The 23,440-nt window shown below is 42.6% G+C and overlaps 1 protein-coding gene and 1 long non-coding RNA gene across 4 annotated transcripts in view; one reads left to right on the top strand and one right to left on the bottom strand.

Moving 5' to 3' along the window:
• Nucleotides 1–12,705, top strand: part of GSPT1 (G1 to S phase transition 1) — a 36,724-nt gene extending 24,019 nt beyond the window's left edge. For all 3 annotated transcript variants that reach the window (XM_029049633.1, XM_029049632.1, XM_029049634.2), the window contains exons 8-15: nucleotides 705–859; nucleotides 1,318–1,458; nucleotides 1,991–2,084; nucleotides 2,514–2,594; nucleotides 4,111–4,284; nucleotides 4,978–5,067; nucleotides 5,320–5,488; nucleotides 7,461–12,705. In XM_029049633.1, coding sequence (XP_028905466.1) covers nucleotides 705–859; nucleotides 1,318–1,458; nucleotides 1,991–2,084; nucleotides 2,514–2,594; nucleotides 4,111–4,284; nucleotides 4,978–5,067; nucleotides 5,320–5,488; nucleotides 7,461–7,513 — 957 coding nt within the window. In that variant the 3' untranslated portion in view covers nucleotides 7,514–12,705. The remainder of the gene's footprint in view (nucleotides 1–704; nucleotides 860–1,317; nucleotides 1,459–1,990; nucleotides 2,085–2,513; nucleotides 2,595–4,110; nucleotides 4,285–4,977; nucleotides 5,068–5,319; nucleotides 5,489–7,460) is intronic.
• A 4,328-nt stretch (nucleotides 12,706–17,033) lies between these two features.
• Nucleotides 17,034–22,701, bottom strand: LOC114809169. Its single transcript, XR_003756935.1, has 2 exons — nucleotides 22,552–22,701; nucleotides 17,034–17,572 (listed from the first exon to the last, which is right to left on the bottom strand). It is a non-coding gene; the product is annotated as an uncharacterized LOC114809169 (long non-coding RNA).
• Nucleotides 22,702–23,440: the final 739 nt, after the last annotated feature.

Raw genomic sequence — 23,440 nt, 5'->3', positions numbered from 1 at the left:
GAAAAGAAGCACTTTTTTTTGTGGTGCTCAATACTCAAAATAACTCCTTTAACCCTAAAACCTGGGTTTTAATCCCAGCTCTGCCACTTGTCTGCTGTGTGACCTTGGGCAAGTCACTAAACTTCTCTATGCCTCAGTTTTGTCCTACAATGGAGATTAAATATCAGTTCTCTCTCGGGTAGGACAGGGATTGTGCCTGACCTGTTATATATTTATCTACCCCAGCACTTACCCCAGTGCTAGGCACATGGTAAGCACTTAACAAATACCGCTAGCATGGCCTAGTGGAAGGAGCATGGGCCTGGGACTGTCTAACTAGCACTTAGAACAGCGCTTGACACATAGTGAGCACCCAACAAATACCATAACAATAATGAAGCAGTCGTCAAATCAACCTAGGAGACACCGTGTATGTCATATATTCAGACAAATAATATTTCAGAAAATAGGAAGAAATTTTTTCTGGGAATTACTGTTGCTAAGGCTTGTGTTAATTTAACACTTCTTAGTTATACTTGAGATTCGTTCCACTCACAATGTTCAGGTACTTGAACTGAAGAACCAAAAATATGTGTATTCTTTTTCTTCCTTTCCCCTTTTTTTGTATCATTTTTAATGTGATTTTAAATTATGGGATATTTTAGTGCTGGCGGTGGAGGTATAGAAGAATAAAGAGTGTCGTGTCTATCTTTTGCCTATAATAGGTAATCTCGGCCAGAAAAGGCGAGTTTGAAACTGGATTTGAAAAAGGTGGTCAGACAAGAGAACATGCCATGTTGGCAAAAACAGCAGGTGTAAAACACTTGATAGTCCTTATTAATAAGATGGATGATCCGACGGTAAACTGGAGTAATGAAAGGTTAGTCTGCCTTGTTGAAATTTTTTCCAGATATACATTTCTGTGTCTTTGCAGTCCTATTATAAAGAGATGAGCGTTTTTGCTCAAGTACCGCCAGTAGATTACTGCTAGGTTTTAGCAATAGAAATCAGACTGACTAGGTTGCGTATGTTGCAGCATAACAAAAGAAATGACCTGAAAGCCAGAACTGTAGTTGCTTTTTCTGGTCCAGATGATCATGTAAGGAGCCCCAGCTCAACTCTGTGGAAATGCTGATGGAAGTCCAAGGACATCCACAGTAGAGCTGGGAGTTGAATCCTCTGTCTCCAACTTTCTGCTGGGTGCTCAGCTCACTGAGCGATACTTCCACCTTGTAATGAGTGATGAATCTCTCATTACTGTCAGCAATAATGAAGCTAGGATTGGTGCGTTCCTTACTTTTTTACAATTAATTCATTCTTACTACTAAATATTTATAGATATGAAGAATGTAAAGAGAAGCTGGTGCCATTTTTGAAAAAAGTTGGCTTCAATCCCAAAAAGGATATTCACTTTATGCCCTGCTCAGGCCTGACGGGAGCGAATCTTAAAGAACAAGCAGATTTCTGCCCTTGGTATATGTAAGTATCTTTTCATAGTTTACTTGTAGTTTCGCAACTTTGGAATTTAAGCCTAGCCAGCAATCAATCAGTGGTATTTACTAAGCTGTTACCGAGTGTGGAGCACTGCACTCAGCACTTGGGAGAGTATGATGTTGTATACTTACAGCCTAGAGGCGCTACCGCAGATCTGGAAAACGGAGTCGCTCTTTTCCTTTCATTGTCCAGGAAGGTGGTCAAGGTCAGCGGAGTATACACCACCGATAACTGTTTTGGCCCTGCCTTTAAAATCTAGTCATTTGATCACTACAGATGCTTTTTTTGCAAAAATATTTCTATCCTGAGTTTGATTCCTATTCTCCAATAGGACAGAGTAACCGAGATCCTAAAGAAGGAAACAGAACTGGTTTGAACATAGTAAGACTGCTTCAATGAAAGGGTTACTGCATATCTTGGCCTTTATACTGTTGCCTGTCTTTTATCACAGAGGTTTTCCAAAATTGTCATCCAAGACAATACCGCAGTTGCAAATAAATGTGTTTTGTCTTTTCAGTGGGTTACCGTTTATTCCGTACCTGGATAATTTGCCAAACTTCAACAGATCAGTTGATGGACCAATCAGGCTGCCAATAGTGGATAAATACAAGGTATTAAACCAAATCGAGATCAGTAGGTGGGGTGCTGCGATTCTACATTCCGTTCTTCCACAGAACTGTTACTCGTCCTTTCCACATTCAGCATCGCGAGTTTTATATTAAATGGCAGCCTTCATCAGTAGCCTAAAGTAAAATACCGTTTCCAATTTTTGCACAATTAGTTTTCAGTTCTCCAATTTCCCCTTTAATTCCTTTCCTTATAATCTTTCCAAAGTAAACACGTGTTGTCTCTATCCCCTTCACTGGCCCTTTGGGGTGCAAAACAGGATAAGGATTTGACTGGGATTGTTTTGTGTTTGAGATTAGGCAGTGTTTTCAGGTGAGTTAGGTGGTATCTGCAGTCAGTCCAGAAAATAGAAAGACTGTTTTGTTGGTTGCAGACCTTAATGGTGCACTGTTTTTTTTTTTTTATTTATAAAGGATATGGGCACTGTGGTCTTGGGTAAGCTGGAATCAGGTTCCATTTGTAAAGGACAGCAGCTTGTGATGATGCCAAACAAGGTAGGCATGATAGCTTGTGACCTCTGTGATTTTTAAGCTATTTCCCATTGATTTTTTTTTAATTGGAATAACAATGAAGAATGGAAACAATGCCTTCATTGTGTGAAAATAATGAAAGATTGCTCTCACTCTGCGCCCCTTTCCTCTTCCATTTCCTGGTTACTTCCCCAGTCTCCTTATATTTATCTTTTCTTCTCTCTGTCCTTCATTTCTTGTTTCCCTACTTCTCAGCTCCCATCTTTTAAACTCGTCATCCTGTCAGTAGAGTTTAATGGAATTTATTAAGTGCTTACTATGTGCAAAGCACTGATTAAAAGTAGACCAGTCCTTGGCCCTCAAGGGATTCTCACTCACAAATAAGGATTGGGGGTTGAGAGAGAACGCTGGGAACCAGTGCACAAGAGCAAGAATTGTGTCTTCTTAACTATATTTTATTCTCCTAGATGCTTAGTAGAGTCCTCTGCATACACTGAGCTCCCAAATACCATCGATTGATTGAAGGCATATGCATTTTTTATGTAGTTGTATTCCCCGTATATATTCATTTTCTTGGGTGTTTGGGAAGTCATTTGAGATTGTGTGAGATGGAGCTAAAGTAGCCTAGAGTCAGTGTTTGGGTATGACAGTAGAGAGTTGCTGTGGACCTCCTATCATTATACCTTCATACCTTTCTTCCACGCACCCCCTTCCATTCCCAGGCTCAATGTGTAGTTGTACATTCAGCAGCAGTGGTCACAGCAAAAATTCTGGTGTCCTCGGGGAAACAGGCTTGTTCTCTGCTTTGTCTCCATCTCCGTGCACAAAACACCTCAGTTCATCACCTAGACTTTTTGGAGGTGGATGCAGGTGCGCTTCGAAGAAGGTGTCTGGGGGTGGAGAGGAGCAGCTCTTCAAAGCCTGAAAACATTTTACAATTGCTACATGCCATGTTGGGGATTTTCTTTAGGCATCTACCCTCAGAGGAACAAGATAATTAAAAATTTTAGTACCTTTTAAAAAGCATTGAAAGTGCTTCAGAGAAAGAGGCCAACATTTCATTTTAAGCACAGGGACACACTTGGGTCAGAGCAAAGGGGAAGGGGAAGAAGGGTGGGAGGGCAGAGTAGCTGGGTAGGGAAGTAACACATTGACTCTGCATCCCCATAGTGGCACGTTTTTTCTCTTTCACTGGCTATAGCCATGTACAGTTTCAGGGGGAGCTCATCGCACACCTCACAGATGTACCAAAAAAAAAAAACTATTTTGGGGGTGAGGGGAGCGATAGGAGCTGGAGAGACAGGGAGAGTGCACATGGTCAGAAGAGTCCCAAGGAATAAGGAAGGGAAAGGATGAAGTTGTGGTGTTGGTGGAGCGTCAGACGGAAGGACGAACCTATAGTGTGGTTTTTCATTTCCCGAAGGACCCGTTCATCGTGTCAGAGGCTGGATCATTCATGTCATTCCATTCTAGGGACTATCATACAGTGAAAAAGTAAAGCGTTTGATCATCTGAAAATCTCAATCTTGGTTTCTTTAAGCACAACGTGGAGGTTCTTGGAATCCTTTCTGATGATGTTGAAACTGAGTCTGTAGCCCCGGGTGAAAACCTCAAGATTAGACTGAAAGGAATTGAAGAGGAGGAGATCCTTCCAGGATTCATACTCTGTGATCCTAATAATCTTTGCCATTCTGGACGTACATTTGATGCCCAGGTAAATTGCTCTTGACAATACTTAGGATTTAAAATTTTTCCCTTTTGAGTGAATTTTCATCCCGTGACACTTGGTCTCCAACTGCCATTGTGTATTTTTATTTGCCGTCATGGCTGTCTTGTTGCAGTACCTGAAATTTGTATAGGGTTTTCATTTTTCCAAAGCCCCGTCTCATTTTTATCCTCACTCTAGCACCGGGAGGGAAGAAGACACAGGTATTCTCTCCCCATTTTAGAGCTGAGGAAACGGAAGCAGGGGAGCTTGAGTGGCTTGTCCAAGGTACACAGCGGACTGGTGGCAGAGCCAGGGGTAGAATCCAGGTCTCCTGTGTAGCACGCCTGCTCACACTCTTTCCGCTAGACCATACTCCAGGGGAGGAGCTAAAACAAGCCCTCTTGGAGTGAGTGAAAAGCCTCCAAACTGTGCGTAGGATAGAGACCAGCAGGGTCTCAGCGAGAGTTGCTTCCAAGACAACCTCATTATATATGCACTTATAAAGGTAAGCTGCTTTTTTTTTTCTGATTCAGGGCTTCTTTGGTGTTCTTCCATTGGAGGAGGGCCCAAAAAACTTAAAAGTGTGGGATTTGTATTGTATTTTGTTCATTTTAATGTGAGGCCTGTTACACCGACATTCATATCTGCTCAGTATTCCAGAAATAAAGTTGGTATTGAATGTTCTTGGTTGTTTTTCAGATAGTGATTATTGAGCACAAATCCATCATCTGCCCAGGTTATAATGCCGTGCTGCACATTCATACCTGTATCGAGGAAGTCGAGATAACAGTGAGTTGATTTTTTTACAATTGAGATGCCCCATAAAACAAGTAGCTACAGTCCAACGTGAAAAGTTTTGGTTCAGTGACAGCTGCCCTGGAAAACGAAGGCCTGATCTCAATTTCATTCATTCATTCGATCAAATTTATTGAGCGCTTACTGTGTGCAGAGCACTGTACTGATCACTTGGGAAAGTACAATTTCTCTTGCTGCATAGCTCATGTAATGTTATTTCTAAAAATGCCTCTTTTTCTCGAGTAGGCCTTAATCTGCTTGGTAGACAAAAAATCAGGAGAGAAAAGTAAGACACGACCCCGTTTTGTGAAACAAGATCAAGTATGCATTGCCCGTTTAAGGACAGCAGGAACCATCTGCCTTGAGACATTCAAAGATTTCCCTCAAATGGGTCGTTTTACCTTGCGAGACGAGGGTAAGAGTTGTATATAATGCTGGATAATTATGTTCTTCTTGGGTGCTATTTGTTCTTAATCAGTGGTATTTATTGAACGCTATGTGCAGAGCACTGTACTAAATACCTAGAGAACAATTCAACAGTAGCAGACACATTCCCTGCCCTTAACAGTTACATTGAACCACAGGCTTTTAAGATTCCCATGCTTTTACCTTTAATACAGTTTACCTTTTGGAGAGTTTTATTGGTTGTGTTAAGAAGTGTCCTGAAGTAGTCCAGTATTTTAACTGTATAACCGAAAAGTAGTCTGTGACTGAGAATTAGCATTTTGGGCACAGTGAATATAGTTGTACTTTTACTTGTAAGTATAAACTTTAATGGGAACTTAAGCCCGTGCAAATCCCATGAAGTGAAATATAATTTGCTTGCTCAGTTATAATAATGGTATTTGTTAAGCGCTTACTATGTGCCAAGCACTGTTCTAAGATAGGCTTCTGTCTCAGAATTAAATAGCGACAGTCCCATTTAACTTTGTTTTTTGATATTTTCACCATAATGAATACACTCGTGTGGGTGATGGCTTCTTATTGATTCTTGTTTCTACCTGTGGTGGTGTCGTTCACTGAGATTCTTATGCCAATGGTCACAACAGTTTATTAGAATTTACCAGTGGATCAGAAGATACTAAGTTTCCAGTTATGCACTTTTTTTTAGGCTTCAAGCATAAGCCTCCCTCGATTCTGTAGAAATTAGGATTTCCCAGTTTATGGGGGATTCACCGATCCTTTTGTTAAACTCCAACTTCTTAGCTCATGGAGTTGCCCGAGGGCAACTGGTTTTGTCATTTTACACTCGTTACTTTGTTTCCATGCTTCTGGTCCAAGTCACACTCCCAGGTGATGTTTTAGAAGTGGAATCTCGAACTAAAGTCATTGCAGATGTCATTCTGAACTTGGAGAAAGCAGACCAGTAGAGGAAAGAGGGAAAATATAGTTTTCGTCCCAAAGTGTACCTTTTCTTCCTGAACGAAGAGTTCATAAAATAACCTTTGGTTTACATTTTTCATATTTGGTGCATGTTTTGGATGAGATTTCATAATCAGCTGTGCTGATTTCCCACTTAATAGTTTAGTAGTAATTGTCCCTTTATCTTGCTAATCTCTTATTATAAGCTCTTGCCTAGACTCTGCTTTGACTTTACCCACTGTACAGACACATAGAACTTGAAATTCTTGCACGAAGAATGTCCTCCAGGTTAAACCAGAGAGTCCTGCAAACCCTGAAATTCAGCTCCTCTAGCCACAGCTCCCTACTGACATTTTTTTTAAGGGTATTTAAGTGCTGAACATGTGCCAGGCACTGTACTAAACCCTGGAGTTAGATACAAGCTAATTAGGTTGGACACAGTCCCTGCCCCTCATGGGGCTCACAGTCTTAACCCCCATTTCTAGTTGAGGAAACTGAGGCACAGAGAAGTGATCTTCCCATGGTCACACAGCAGATGAGTGGCAGAGCGGAGATTAGAACCTAGCTCCTTCTGACTCCCAGGCCCGGGCTCTATCCAGTAGGCCACACTGCTGCTTTTGTTTTTATTTTGTGTACTGCCTATTTGTCCTTATCCCCTTATTCTGTTTTCATTGGAAATGGGCACATCTGGAGCGATCCTCTCCCCCACCTCTGTTCATAGATTGTGTGTCCCTCGAGGGACAGAGTCCACCGGATTTAATTCCCACCTGAATACTCTCTCTCAGCACTTAGTACAGTGTTCTTCACACATTAAGTACGTAACAGATCCTGTTATTGCTCAAATCATTAATAGTTTTCGACTGAACCACTTGTACTCTACCATTTAGCCAATACAGTGTTGTCTCATTAAAAGTGGTATTTTTGAAGTTAGTCAAAAGAGGTGTAGGGAAAACCATTGAATTGACCTGGAAGACGTCGTTCTATTTACTAATGAAGAGGAACTTTTTTTTTTCTTTGACTTTTAGGTAAGACCATTGCAATTGGAAAAGTTCTGAAACTGGTTCCAGAGAAGGACTAAGCATTTTTCTTGATGACCCTGCACAATACTGTGAGGAAAATTGACTCTGCAAAAGCCTACTTCACACCGCCTTCTCTTATTTTCTGCCCATTGATAAACTTTTCCCATATTTTGCAAAGACAAATTTCACAGCAAAAGTCCACATTATGTCAGCTTTCTCATATTGAGAGCTCTGCTATGCCACTGTTGAATTTCCCCCAGAGTTTTGGTTTTTATTTGTTGTTGTTTTGGGGTTTTATTTTTTGGTTTTTTTTTTTTGGTTTTTTTTGGTTTGGGTTTTTTTTTCCCCCTCCCAAATTCTGCTTCCTTGGACAGATTCGGCAATAGCTTTGTAAGTGATGTGGACATAATTGCCTACAAAAATGAACACCTAAAGGAATTTTTTTTTTCATTTTTAATTTTTCCCCTTAGACACATTTAGACATCCTTTTTTTCCAGGCAGATCATTCAGAATGTGCGAGTGTGTGTGCACATGTTACAAAGACGACGACCATGTTAATAAAATATTCAATTTGAAACCCTTTTCGGTATTTGAATTGCTTTTGAATAATGTTTTTTATCTGGATGTAACACTGTTGCATTAGCTTTTTAACTTCCGAGTAATCAAATACGTTTTATTACTTGGCCTTTTCTAAAGTACCCCCTCCCATCTACCCACCCACCGTTTTAAATGAGGCATTTACAAACAAACAACATTCGAGTTTGTATTCAAGAAAACAACTTAGTCTTGTCCCTTCCTTTTGGTGGTTAATACATTAGTAAAATTAAATACCTTTATGCAAATGACACTGCTTTTTTTTTTTTTTTAGTTTGCATCCGTTCATATACTGCCAAATTATAATGAGATTTTAACATAAATATAGTAAATTATTAAAATGATAAAAAAAATTTTGTGCTGTGTTTTTAGAGGTACAGCATGATGAAAGTCTTTCTGGGAAAAATTACTAATCAGGAAAATGAATGGAATTCATAAAGAAGGAAACGTAGGGCAGTCCTGCCTTCATTCGTTTTTATTAAGAGCTGCATTCAATGTGTAAACGGGGGTCAGTTAAAAGTGCCAGTTCTACAAGTTACTCAATCCATTACTTCTTATCGGTAACTTCGAAGGCTGGGTAATGCTTGATGTTTAAAGGTAGTTTCGAATTGAGCAAATAAATGATGTATTTAAAGTCAAAAGAGTTTGCACAGGTTGAAAGTCAGAGTGAGGTAAGAGAATCAAGCACAGTCTGTAAATTGCTCCTCATAAGTTTGAACTCAAACTACAAGTTATTTTGAGACTATAAAACAAATATACTGACAACAATTTGAGTCAACTACGTATTGCAGCACTAGTTATTTGTAGATTGAAGGATGACTGTCTACCATCACTACCGTGATTCTTTTTTTATTTTTCCTTTTTTTTTTTTTTGATGAATAAAAATGGGAATTGGGAGATTAATTCATAGTATGACTGGAAGTCCTCTGGATCAGTGTCACTATTCAGTGAAGAGTCAACTATTTTAGGGTGTCAATTTCCTCTAAAAAACAAGATACTTTGTAACTGTACATTTAAACAATGGTGAGTCTCCTCCCTGAAACCTTCCCTCAGAAAAAAAGCCTGCAGTCCAGGTAGTATTTCCAGTTGCAAAATTCAAATTTCAACCAATTTTACCCTTTTTGTTTCTTTGTAACTGTGGAACTCCCATTCATTTCACATATAAAGGCTACATTGTATGGACAGAGCCAAGTTATTGTCCTTCAGTTTCATATGATTACCCTTGTAGCTACCGTAATGCATGAAATTTAAATAAATTTTATTATGTCTGCAAATCTCTGGGCTTTTATTTTTCTGGGAAATCTGACAGCTTTAATCAAAGCTTAGGAACTTTTTGTATCGTCAGGTTAAAGCAGAACACTTAGGAGTCTCATGGAACTAAAAGCAATCTAAATGTTAAAGAATCACTAAAATTCTTCCAAAGACCATTTTCCACTTTGGATATTTTTTTTTATATCCAAAAAGAAAAGTTTCTCTTGATGAATCTACACTTCAGAAAATGTGCTTATTGCCAAGACTGAGGTTATAACTGATTCCTAATGTAATTGAACATATCGAAAATGATTGCCATTAAATCGTGAAATTTTAAAAATACCTTTTCACATTTGGAGTAAATGTGGAGGGAGTCTTTAGACTGAACTGAGTCGATTATGAATAGAAGAAATATGAAAATGGACTGATGGCTGACAGATCGGGGTGGATAAATTGCTTATTTACTCAAATCTGAAACATTTCAACAGAAAGGCAGTGTATTGTAACACGCCCTGCTCCCACCCTCCCCTGACAGTGAGTCAAGTTAATGCCTCTTTTGATTTGGGTGGGGAAATGAGAAATTGAGCTACGTTAGCGGTGTGCGGAATCATGGAGATGGTAGACTTGTAACTCCAGATCAATCCAAGCTGCATGTATTTTTCTTGTCATTCCAGAGTCTTCTACGACCTTTAAGTATCGTAATAGCCAGTGACAAGGCCAAAGCCAAGGCGGTCAGCTACCGGTTTCGGTGTGAAGCCGAAACAGTTTGGTTTGTTTCTCTTTAGCGTGGAAGGGTGTTGAATGATAGTCTTCCTTGAGAGTTCCTCAGCCATTGCGTCTCTTTAGAGCAACCGGTGAACGTTCTAGATTATTTCAAGTGTGGCCTAAAAAATTATTGTGCTGAATGAAGTGTGAGTGAAGGAGGAAAAGCGAGGGCCAGCTGCTTTGTTTTGGATTCAAGTGCTATTGCCGATATGGGGTTCATCCGTGTAATAATCTTCTAAACGCCATTTTTAAATCCTTATTTCTGTGGGGAGGGGGAAGAAAACAATATACTCATTGCTTTGATTTTAAAGGAGGATTTGTCGAGCCATAGTAACGGAAAATTGATATGTGGAGAATTGAGAGTCGGACTGATGGTTTAGCCACAAAATAACGCTTATCGACTGACAGCCGTTAGTAGTGATCTGGGACGGTTTCGGCCCACGTTTGTTTATTTTCGAATTGGAAGCCTTGATCGTGTATGTAATAACTGAATGCAAGATTCCCTTTAATGTTCTATAGAAGAGTCCTGGTTCCGCGTGACGTGAGCTGATACGTTCTTGTCTCCCAGTTACCCAAGTCAGGACGCTCGGAGGACCGCACACAACATGGGACGTTGAGGGTGCGTTTGAACGGCCGTGGCAGATAACCCCTCAGCTGGAGCCTTCCACCTATTTTGAGCGGTCGAACTCTGATCCAGACAGGGTTTCCTCCCCCGGAGAATGGTGACGCATCCCGAAGAAGGATTCACTCCTGCGATGAACTGTGAGGGTTTAACCTCCCAACAACGGTCTGTAGCTCCCGTGGTGGTCTTCAACAGCACTAGCAGAGAGCCCGCCGCGATGGATTTTTGCCAGCTGCTTGACGGGAGTGCAGGCCGGCGGTCTTCCTGGGAGGCCCGGGCCAAGCGGCGAAGACAGCGTCTTGGACGGGAACTCCGTGACTTTGACTGGGATGCTAGGTGGCCGTGGTTCGCGTTGCTGGCTGCACAAGGCGGTGTGTTCGCCATCTGGCTCCTTTCGAAACCTGCGTCGGCAAGTCCCGGTGACAACCGTTATGACTGAATGTCCTAGTCTTCGATAGAGGCACCACGAGTGCAAACTACGCGGTCGATCCTCTCACAGACGTGTATTAACATAGATAGCAACCAATCGAGGGTAAAATTTTCTTCCATCCAAAACGCCTTGGCCCTCCTCTCTGCACCCCCCACCCCCAGCTGATCCTTTTAAGCCCTGCTGTACCCCCCGGGGAGATAGTAGCTCCTTACCTCCTGATCAGTCGTGTTTTTTGAGGGCTCACCGTGGGCAGAGCACTGTACTTAGTGCTTGGGAGAGTACGGTATAATAGAGTTGGTAGGCAGCTCCTTTAAAAATCCTACCAGAGCCTGACTGAACCAGAACTTAAGCGACTTGATTAAAAACGGGTGATTTGACCGAGCGGTGGGTCTCTAGGATATCTCTTGAGGCACAGACTGGGAGAGAGGATTCATTTCTGCTTTGCTCTTTATTGGTCAACAGTGTAGAACCTGCTGCCCATCGTCTACTTAACCACTAAAGCCCAGTGAAAATCGGCTATTGAGTGCTCAGTTTCATTTGGATAAAGCTCTGGTCCAAGTAAAGGGGGTTGTCTAAAACCCACCAAGTCTTCCAACTAGATTATTTTTTTCCACATACTTCTTAGCCTGTATTTGTGTGGGCCATCACTGTGCTGGGTAGGTTAAGAGATTTGTTAAGCCTTTTCGCTTTGCCTTTCCCTACAACTTTTCTTTTTTCCCCCCTGAAAGCTCATCTAGGGTGGCTTGAAGACGGGAACTATTTATTCCTCCTACTCCTTCCTTATCCCGAATTTTCTCTACCAAGTTCTACCTTTCCTAGAATCTTTCCCACCATTGTTCACCGCTTATTCACCGGAGGGGGAGCGGGAACAATGGTCCTGCATCCGATCCACCTCTGTGAATTTCTGCTCTTCTCACATCGTCCCGACTGTCACCAGAACAGCTCTTAGGACCCTTAAGGATAATTGAAGCACTTCGTATGGTGCTTTGCATGCAGTGAGCGCTCAATAATTACGATTGAATGAACGGGTGGTTCTATTTTTTCCTTCTGAGGCTTGGGTGTCCGTTTAAGCGGCCTCCTTCACTTGAGAGAAGAGTTGAAGGCCGTGTGCCTAGAGGCTTCTATCTAAATATCCACGGATAATGATGATGCCACATAACTACCTCCCTCATTCTGTCAATAATTCAGTCGTTAGACTAGATCTTTCCCCGTGGGAGCCAGGGGAAAGATCCAGCTACCAAAGTGTCATTGTGGAAATCTTGGAGGGTTTTCAATGACTTGTTTCACTGACCTCTACCTAGTTTTCAGATGCTTTTTTCAAATGGATCATGCCTTTAGGAGAGAAGACGGAAAGGTCCTGGTAGAATTCCTTCCCCTCATTGCGGAGCAGAGAGGATAAAGGCTTGGAGCAGGAATCATGAGGAGCTGGGGGATCAGAAATCTTTACTTTATGATTTGTTGCTACCTATTGTGCCTAACTTGGTGCTTATGTGAGGATTAAGCCCATAGTCTGTCCTTGTGGCTATTCATACGACAAATACAAAATTGCCTTTGTAATAACAATAAAAATTGTCATCTTCCCTTTTGAAGCATTGGTCTCTCTTTGTAACTGCCATTTTACCATTCCGTAAATCTAACTGTTCCTAGCCCATTGGCTTGTTTTTGAAGTATGTGCTGGGCTGAAAAAAAATTAATCTGAGAAGGTGCTGGCTAAACGATCAACTCAATTCTGACACATCCAGAGTTAATAAACGGGGTGTTTCGGTTATGCTTGCGTTCTGAAAGCTGGTCTTCTGGCTGGCTGTACTTGCCAAAGTAGCAAAGCCGGAAACAAGCGAGTTGGCAGGAAGATGAAGCATTTTAACCATAGAGAAATGTGGGGTGCAGTTTTATCCGAACGGTAAATTGAAAATTCAGGTTCATTTGTAGAATTTAATAGCCCTCAACTCCAGGGTCAGTGATGTGTTCTTTCATCCAGGTGATGTCCTGTCAAATCAAGTCAATCAGTGGTTTTTTTAGTGAGCACTTAGGGTGTGCACGGCACTATATTAAGCGCTTGGGAGAATACAACAAGACAGAGGTGGTAGAATCATTCCCTGCCCACAAGACAGTCTAGCAGGGAAAAGTCCTAGTGTGTGACTTACCAGGAACTTTGACATCTGTTAGTACTGGCCCCTCTTTGCACCGTACAGAAGTAAAAAGAAAATCAGTGAGCGTGTTCCTTAAGAAACCCCTTCTCCCTGTGACATGGTTCAGCCCAGTGGCAGCAAAAAGCAACTGTATTGATTTTTGCCTTGTTCTCTTGGTTCATTTTTGTTCCCACGGTTTCCTTTAGCCACATTGAAATATGCAATGGAAATCGATGACAATCTCCTCAACTTGATTAAGCAGAATCCAATATGTTCAGAGTGAGAGAGGAGAGCGATTCCATTCCGGATGGGTCCAAGCGTCCCAGTGTACTAACGATGGTCATGGTTAAGTGCTCACTGTGTACTAAACACTGGGGTGGACACAAGCAAATCGGGTTGGACAGTCCCTGTCCCTCAGAGGGTGCACAGTTTTTATCCCCATCTTACAGGTGAGGTCACTGAGGCCCAGAGAAGGGAAGTCACTTGTCCAAGGTCACACAGCAAAAAAGGAAAGGAGCCAAGATTAGAACCCAGGTCTTTCTGACTCCCAGACCCGGGCTCTATCGGCTAGGCCGCACTGCTTCTCAGAGCACACTCCCCTGAGTCACTCTTAACCCTCTGGGGGCCGGGTTAGGAAAAAGCCTACTACCAACCTCCAGTCTATGTCAGAGAATCACCCCAGGGCTCGCAGTTCAGCGCTTGGCTTAGAGTAGGATAAAAGCCCATCATAAGTTTTAACTCAGGTTTTAGCTACAATAAAAATGTAAATATATAATAAATATAAATACATTTATATATATTATATATTAAAATATAAAAAATTTTGGCCAGGTGTCTGATCTCTAGATGAGATCTTCATTTCACTGTTATCAGTGTAAGAGGGACACTTGTCATCGTGTTACAGTGGCTAATTAATAAAGGACCCTTGCAAAATTTTCTGATTTTTCCACCAACCGCCTAGTGTCACAAATGGAGTTTGCCCATCACAGGCTAAAGTGCTTCAGAAGGAATTGTCCTGTTGCCATATTAATAGTAATAAGTGTAGTATTCCTTAAGCGCTTACTCTGTGCTAAGCACTGTTCTAAGCCCTGGGGTAGATAGAGGATAATAGGGTTGAACACAGTCCCTGTCCCACATGGGGCTCACAATCTTCAGCCCCGTTTTCCAGATGAGGTCACTGAGGCACAGAGAAGTGAAGTGATTTACCCACGGTCTCACAGCAGGTAAGTGGCGGAGCCAGAATTAGAACCCAGATCCCACTAGGCTCCGCTCCTTCCTTCTATGCCATCTAACTGCATAGAGACTCAGCATTACAAGAAGGGTATAATAAGAAATAATAAAGAATTCTCTTAGACCCACATCTTTGGGGCAAAACTTAAGGTCAGACTGTGTCCAGTCTGATTAACTTGTATCTACCCCAGCACTTAGAACAGTATTTGGTTGCATAGTAATCACTTAACATAGTAATCACTTAAATGCCATCATTAACCAAATGACAACTTTTTGACTACAGGAAATACTTTTCTTGGTAAACTCAATAGTGTATGTGTGTGTGGGAAAATGAATTTAAAAGCCACCTTTATTTCAATAAGGAATCGTGGCATGTGACAAATATCCCGCCAAGAATCAACCCCAGAGCATCAACCCCAAAGTAGGAGCAGTGTCCTGAAGGTGAGACAAGCTGAAAAGCAGTGTGGAAGCAGTATAAAGGCCTGGGAGTCAGAAGAACCTGCCTTCTCACTTGTCTGCAGTGTGACTTTGGGCAAGTCACTTCACTTCTCCGAGCCTCAGTTATCTGCAAAATGAGTATTAACACTGAGCCCCATGTGGGATAAGGACACTGTCCAAACTGATTAGCTTGTATCTGCCCCAGTGCTTTGTACAGTATCTGGCACATAAGTGCTTCACCAATACCAATTTTAAAAAAAAGTATTTCCAAACAGTGAGGAACAGAAATCGCTCAGGAGAGCCTCAATTCATCAATGGTATCTGAATGCTTATTCAATCCATTCAATTGTATTTGAGAGCTATGTGCAGAGCACTGTACTAAGCACTTGGGAGAGTACAACATAATAGAGTTGGTCAACATGTTCCCTGCTCACTGGGAGCCAAAAAAGAGAGAGCATCATGGCCCAGTGGTAAGAGAAGATGTTCTCTTAGGAATCAGCTTTCTAATCAGGCTGGAGGGGGAAGGAAGATGAGAATATAGGTAACTAACAACACACACATACACACAAAGATAAAAAAAAGATTATGGCAGAAGTCCAAAAGAGTGATTTTATCAATATAAAATTGTTCAAATAATTAAGAATGATGGGAAAGTAATATAATTGTATATTTTTTTAAACAATAGGATAAAATGGCCCAGATCATCTAGAATTCACTGTAGTGATATGTGAATGAACTTTAACAGTACCCAATGGCGGAGAAACTATTTTTGCTTTCAAATTTTGGTAGCAGAATCCCTACATTGCTTTGTCTCCCTAAGATATTCAGAATCAAGCCTCTTTCGATTGGGAACCAGTGTAGCCGCTTGATTACCAAGGGATGAAAGGTAAGTAGGGGGATGAGACAGAGACTTTAAAGGCTATGGGGATGAGGGTAGGGTGAGTATCAAATTGCTCACGGGATACTGACCCAACTTCACAGGTGACACAGATGGAAGGGGAAATGCAGAGTTAATTAGAAAAGGCCATTTAGGGGAGGTATGATTTATGGAGGTCTTTGAAGACGGAGAGAGAAGTGGACTGTCAAACATGAAATGGATAGGAGTTCCACACTATGGGGGGGGGGGGGGTAACAGGGTATGTGATGTGGGCAAGGGGTCTTCGGCGGAATAGACGAGATCAAGGCACAGAGTAGGTGGTGTTAAAGGAGTGTGGAGTGTGCAGGCTGGTTGGCCTAGTGGATAGAGCACAGCCCTGGGAGTCAGAAGGTCATGTATTCTAATCCCAGCTTCGCCACTTGTCTGCTGTGACCTTGGGCAAGTCACTTCTCTGGGCCTCAGTTACCTCATCTGTCAACTGGGGATTGAGAAACATGAGACAGCTACTGTCCAACCTGATCTGCTTATATGCACCCCAGCACTTAAAGTGCCTGGCACATAGTTAAGCACTTAAATGCAATTTATTATTTTAGTAGATCAGAGAGGTAATGAAGAAGGGGGTTGAGCTGATTGGGTGCCTCCAAGCCAGTGAAGAAAGAGGTGAGGAAACAAAAGGCCTGAAATCTCAATGCTTTTCCAAAGCCCCTACATTTTATCAAAATGGTTAAGGACAAGATTACAGCACAGTCCCCGAAAGGAAACAGAAATGAGTCAAATTAGGCCCTGTTGAGAGATTAAGTCTTACACACGATTTCACTCCAATAGCATGGAATACTCTACTGGCTTATTTCACTGGGAAAAGGGAGACTGTGTGACTAAGGACTGACCCATTTTGATGAAATTATTCACTCCCAGATAGCTGGTCCAACAAAGCAAAGTCAAGTGAATGAGATACCGGTTCTAATGTCACATTTCACATTCTCAATATCTTTCAGGCCTGACTGTTTAGAAAAATGCAAGGGAAAAAGAAGATTGATAGATGCAAAAAAGACCAAGGGAGAGAGAGTCTCAAGTCTTCAAACCCGGACTTAGGCGATCAACAGATACCATGGGGGCTGTTACAGAACCTGGCTGCTATAGGAATAACCAGGATTTCTCCTCCTCTGCCTCAGGAAATAGGAAAACTAGCTAGCTGAGATTTAAAAAAAAAAAGTGACCAAAAAAAATATAGTTATGGCTTAGGTGCATTTTGGAAGAAAATATTTATTAAAGTTCCATACAAAAGTTCATTTTATGCTTGAAAGCAGAGAGGATTAAAAGTTGATTCATTAATTAAGAGCTACAAGAGGTTTCTGGATTCTGATGATGGGGGATCACTTCTGCCCGCTTCTGTTGGTGAGGACCCCTCCCACTTGAGGATGCTGATGGTCCCCTGCCGGTAGACCACCTGATCTCTTGGAGGTTCCTGATCTTCCAAGGAATTTTTAATCTTAATCATCCACATCAGTCCAATCAGGCAAGAGAGAAGTCCCAGGACCATGCAGACCGGTCCAATAGCAGGTTGCTTGTTCACATAGTTGTTGAGGTAGAGGAAGCTTGTGATGGATGCGATGACAATGAACACCATTCCCGTGGCAGTGAGGAGGATAGGCTTGTAGTACAGCCTCCAGAAGGCCTCCAGTGGGTTTTGCCTAGGGCGCATGGGAGGGGCCGTGGTGTCTGCCTCTCTTTCCACTGAGGTGGTGGGAACCCCCATCATGCTTTCCATTGTGTGGGGGGAGCCTGCCAAGGAGAACACAGTGTTTCAGGGATTTATTAATTCAGTCATACTTATTGAGCACTTACGGTGTGCAGAACTCTGCACCAGAGTTAATATACTCACTCCCTGCCCACAGAGAGCTAACAGCCTAGAGAGGGAGACAGGCATTAGTATCAGTAAATTACAGCTGTGTACATAAGTGCTGTGGGGCTGGGAAGAGAGGGGATGAGTGGAGTGAGTCAGGGCGATGCAGAAGGAGTGGGAGAAGAGGAAAGGAGGGTGGGGCTTAGTCAGGGAAGGTCTCTTGGAGGAGATGTGCCTTTAATAAGGCTTTGAAGGAGGGAAGAGTCGTCTGTCAGATATGAGGAGGAAGAGCCTTCCAGGCCAGAGGGATGACGAAGGTGAGGGGTTGACAACGAGATGGACAAGACTGAGGTACAGTGAGAAGGTTACCATTAGAGGAAAAGAGTGTGCAGGCTGGGTTGTAGTAGGAAACTAGCCAAGTTAGGTGATTGAGGTACAGTGAGAAGATTACCATTAGAGGAAAACAGTGTGCAGGCTGGATTGTAGTAGGAAACTAGCAAAGTGAGGTAGGAGAGGGCAAGACGATTGAGTGCTTTAAAGTCAAAGGGGAGGAGTTTTTGTTTCACGTGAAGGTGGATGGACAACCACTGGAACGTCTTTAGGAGTGGGGAAACATGTTCTGAATGTTTTTGCAGAAAAATGATCCAGATGGCAGAGATCCGGTTGCCTAGAGAACCTCCTTTCCTCTCTGCATTTAGACTCTCGCTGTTCTCCCCGCTTCGATTATGCCCTTGAAATCAATCTATTATTGGTATTTGAGTGCTATGTGCCGAGCACTGCACTAAGCACTTGGGAGAGTACAATACAAAAGGGTTGAAGCCCGTCTCGTTTGGTGGCCTCGAGCCGGCAGGCTGAGTTTCTGCAGAAGGTAAGGGAGGCAAGAGGGAGCAAGTCTTCATTTCAACTATGAAAGGGGTCCCTTCAGACCAGTACGTTTGAGGTTAGACTCCAAAGGCTGCCTCTTCAAAGTCCACAGTAGGTCTTTAGTAGAGTTAACTGCAGGGACTGAATAAATGGTCCCAAAAAAAGTCAAAATCACAAGTTACCACAAGCTAGAGGAAAGATGTTTGTTTGAAAACACCAGTAACACCTGAGGTCTGCAGAATGAGTTTAGCTTCATGGAAAAAGCACGGGCCTGGGATTCAGAGGATCTGGTTCTAATCCCAGCTCTGCCACCTGTCTGCAGTGTGACCTTGGGCACATCAATTCACCATGCCTCAGTTACCCCTCTCTGTAAAACAGAAATTAAGACCGAGTCCTTTATGGGACAGGGACTGTGATCTGATTAGCTTGTATCTACCTCAGCACTTAGTTCGGTTTCTGGTGCTTTGTAAGCACTTAAATATTTTGTGGAAAAAAAAAAAAAGGAGTGGGTGTGATTCTCAGAGCCTATTCAACCAGCAGGGACCCTCCCTCAGGATTGAGGGTTCCTGATTAGGTTGCTGAGGGTGAGGAAATGCATCCAGGGGATAGAATGTGAGTGAAGCTTGCTGCCCCCAGGAATCTCACTTTGGGGCCTCAACTAAGTGGAAATTTACAGAGCCTCACCTAGGACCATGCCTCCCAAATTGGAAGCTTGATGACTTCTGCTGATTAGGGACTCTAACTCAATTCCACAGCACTTTCTTTCCAAACTGCATTCCTGGGTGCTGCTTTTTTTCTTCCCACATAGCAATGAAATCACTCATAAGGCTCATGTGGAAGAGAGCAGCACCTGGAGGTTCGGGAAGGAGTTAAAGGCGTGGACTAGTCAGTGGGTGTGGCAACAGTGTTACGAGTAAGAGGGCCCACACAAAAAAGGTAAGTGAATTTTTAGTGCCTAATTATGAGCTTTTCACCAACAACACTCAGCTGAGAGAAGAGAGGGTAGAAGGAAGTGAGGGGAAGGGGAGCGATTCAGGGCTGAGGTTGATGCTGAAAGCATAAGTCTGTGTTTAAGAAGGCAGGGTGGGGAGGGGAGGGAGCTCAGATGGCTTCATCTTGGATTCCTTTATCAACTGACACATTCAGGGTGTCACCGCTCTTGGTGATTGTTTCTCCACTGACTCAAGTACTTCTCAAAACCAGTCTTGATGACTGGATCGACCTCCCATTTTTCTGCTTTCCAGTCCACACTGATCCCCGCTGGTGTCATGTCACCGTTTTTAAGGGTTTCCTCAAAAAAAAACAAAAAAAAAAAACCCAGTGGTTTCACCTTCTCCCCACCAAGCAGAAACTCCTGATCACTGGCTAATCAGCTCTCCCTTACCACTACTCAATTAGAACACTGTACACAGAACACTTCAGAGAGAAGAGTGGAATGGATAGACATAATCCCTTTCCGCAGAGAACTTGCCAGGTGGGGGGTGGGGAAGACAGATACCTTATTGTTTCCTATCTGTAAGAATATTTTAGCATCCTCCCTCACTACAGCAAGAACTCTGAAGGCATGACTATATTCTCCCAAGCATTAAGTACAGTGCTCTCCACACAACAGGTATTCAATAAATTATATTGACAGCCTTCCAAAGAGCGGTCTGCTTTCAGTCCCTCTAGACTGAAAGGTCATTGTGGACAGGGAATGTCACTGTTTATTATTGTATTGTACTTTCCTAAGCACTTAGTACAGTGCTCTGCACACAGTAAGTGCCAGTGATGGTCTCTTGGCTTCTGATACGCAGCTTCCAGCAGGCCCCATGTTCTTTTCAGTTTGCCACCTCCCCTATTTTCTAGAACAGCTTTGGCCTGCATTTGACATGCCACACCACCTAGCCTGTAAGAAGCCCTTCAAGATTCAGATGTCTTGAAAGACCCTTGAGAGAAAGATTTTGCCCTTTCTCCGAAAGCCAGTCAGGAGAGTCAGCTGGAAGCTAGGTCAACCAAAGACATCTTATCCAAGCATTACAGAAAGCACTGTTAGAGGAGATGAAAGTCAGCATAGCCTTTAGAGATCAGATTGGTTGTCATCTCATTATAATAAATTACTTAATATTAATATTTCTCTCCCCTCTAGACTCTAAGCTCATTGTGAGCAGGGAACGTCTACCAACTCTGTTACACTGTACTCCACTCCACCAAGCGCTTAATGCTCTGCACATTAGTAAGGACTCAATACCATTAATTGATGATGATGATAGTATTTGTTAAGCATTTACTATGTGCCAAGCACTCTAAGCACTGGGGTGGATACTAGTAAATCAGGCTGCCCCATGTGGGGCTCACAGTCTTAATCCCCATTTTACAGATGAGGGAACTGAAGCACAGAGAAGTGAAATGATTTGCCCAAGGTCACACAGCAGACAAGTGGCAGAGTGGGGATTAGAACCCATGACCTCTGACTCCAAAGCCCGGGCTCTCTTGCCACTGAGCCATGCTGCTTCTCAGTGGAACAACTTCTCCCCAGCACCTGTTCTGCCTGTTTCCCCATTTGTCCTAAAAATCCATATTACCTCCCATCACGCACTGAGGGACCCCTCAGAATTGATGGGCTCTCATGTCCTTATCCAGAGGAAAGGATCAACAACCTCCTTAATCTATCAACATTTTTGGCAGTTTAGAGACTGGCTTATGCTCCATATCGATTCCCATGAATAACTCCAGGATATCAATGGTATTTACTGAGCAGTTCCTGGTTGCAGAGCACTGTTCAATACTTAGAATCGGTAGGCAACGTCCCTGCCCCCAGATATCATACGGTCTTCAGCTGCAGGAAGTGAATGATTTTCGCAAGGGCTGAGTTTTTCCAGTTATCCAAATTGAAGCATCGTTGTATATAAGAGAGGATCAAAGGCTGGATAAGGAGGAGGACAAGGAATGGAGGAGGTCTGTATTACAAGCAATGGAAGTGAGAGCAGCTAGGCTGTTTAGAACAGTTTCTGTCATACTGCCTCCCAGTCAATGGTATTTATTGAGCACTAACTATGTGCTGAACACTGAACTAAGTATTTGAGACTACATTACAGAGTTAGCAGACACGTTCCCTGATGATAGTGAACTTCCAGTCTAGAAGGGGTGAGAGACATTAATATTAATTTATAGTATATCTTTTAAAGATACAATCAGAAGAGCTGTGGGGTTGAGGGTGGGGCAAATAGAGTGTTCAAAGGTTAAAGGTCCAAGTGCACAAATGACACAGAAGGGAGAGGGAACCAGGGAAAAGAGGGTTTAAATCAGGGAAGGCCTCTTGGAGGAGACATGACCTCACTAAAGCTTTGAAAGGAGAGGTACTGGTAATCTGGCACACCTGGAGTGGGGAGGATGTGGGAAAAGGATTGGCTACAAGATAGGTGAGCTCAGGGTACAGGGAGTAAGCTGAGCCTGGAGGACCAAATTATGCTGGCTGGGCTGAAGCAGGAAGGCAGTGAGGTAAGGTAGCAAGCTGACTGAATGCTTCAAAGCAGAAGGTAAGGAATTGCTGTCTGACGCGGAGGTGAACAGGCAGCCCTTGGATGTTCTTGAGGGGTGAGGACATAAGGACTGAAGCATTTGTTTTGTTTCTTTAAAAAAGAGTGATCCACACAGCAGAGTGAAATGTGGACTGGATGGGGGAGAGACAGGAGGCTGGAAAGTCTGAGGAGGCAGATGGACTAGTCAAGGCAGAAGAGGTTAAGTGCTTGGATCAGCATGACAGCCATTTGAATGGAGAGGAAAGGCAGATTTTAGCAATGTTTGGAAGATAGAACTGAGAGGATGTGGTGACAGGTCGAATGTGTGAACATGACATCTTCCCATTTGGAAGATACCAACATTAACATGAGGGGCCAAAGACTCTAAGCAGGAATCACATCTACAAAGTCTAATAACTTCCCCAGTGCTTAGGGAAGTGTTCTGCACATAGTAAGCACTCAGTAAATACCATTAATAAAAGGAGACTATATAGCTTAAGAGGCCCAGAGGAAAAGACATTCATTTTGCCAAGAGAAACAGAAGATTAACATACCTGGTATTGTTAGTCACAAAGACTCTTGTTCTAGCTCCCTTGTTCAGATAAAGAAGCAGAACTGAATGCCCAAATGAATCAAAAAAGGCATAAAAAAAAAGCAGCAAATCATTCACCCTCTTTTGGCATAGTAATCCCTACCAAAGAGAGAAAAATGGGTTTTTGAAGCCCTATGCTTCTTATATATGTTAGAAACATGATTGGTGAATTGAAAAGGCCTGGATAGAAATTGGCTTCACCTGTCCTTACTCTCACTAAGGGATGAGTGATACAGCTGTTCATCAGCAGTGTCAGTGAATGCCAATCCAAGCTGGCAAGCTACTGTCTCCCGTTGGCCCTTTTATGTGAACCAATTCCAAGTCACCCTGGGATAAAATGAGGAAGAAGTAAACCCTTTTATTCCATCACTCAGATGTTGAATGCATATTCCACCTCGTTTGAAAGCAACTGCTTTCATCCACTGCCTGCTTGGTGAAGAGGCTGATTTTCAATAATAATAGTACTAGGAATAATAAAAATGGTAATTTTATTATTGTATTGGTTAAGCGCTCCCTATGTGTCAAGCACTGTACTAAGCAGTGGGGTAGATACAAGTTCATTCATTCCTTCAATAGTATTTATTGAGCGCTTACTATGTGCAGAGCACTGTACTAATCAGTTCGGACAGTGTCCCTGTCTCCGTGGAGCTCAGAGTCTGAGTACATGATAGTCAAGTCACTTTTTATCCAGACTATTGTTTAGGCTTCTCCCAGAGAGCTTATTAATTGTGAATTTGAAAATTTAAAAACTACCAGTCTTAACGCCAGTCTTCTGTGCCTCTGGTTCTTTAAATCTGAGGAAGGGAGTGCTTTCCCAAATACAGCTCGTTCTGCTATACAGTGTGGTTTCA

The sequence above is a fragment of the Ornithorhynchus anatinus genome, chromosome 2 (assembly GCF_004115215.2).
Source record: "Ornithorhynchus anatinus isolate Pmale09 chromosome 2, mOrnAna1.pri.v4, whole genome shotgun sequence".
Lineage (NCBI taxonomy): Eukaryota > Metazoa > Chordata > Mammalia > Monotremata > Ornithorhynchidae > Ornithorhynchus > Ornithorhynchus anatinus.
The sequence above is the reverse complement of the archived record's forward strand: the minus strand, read 5'-3'. Positions and strand labels throughout refer to the sequence as shown.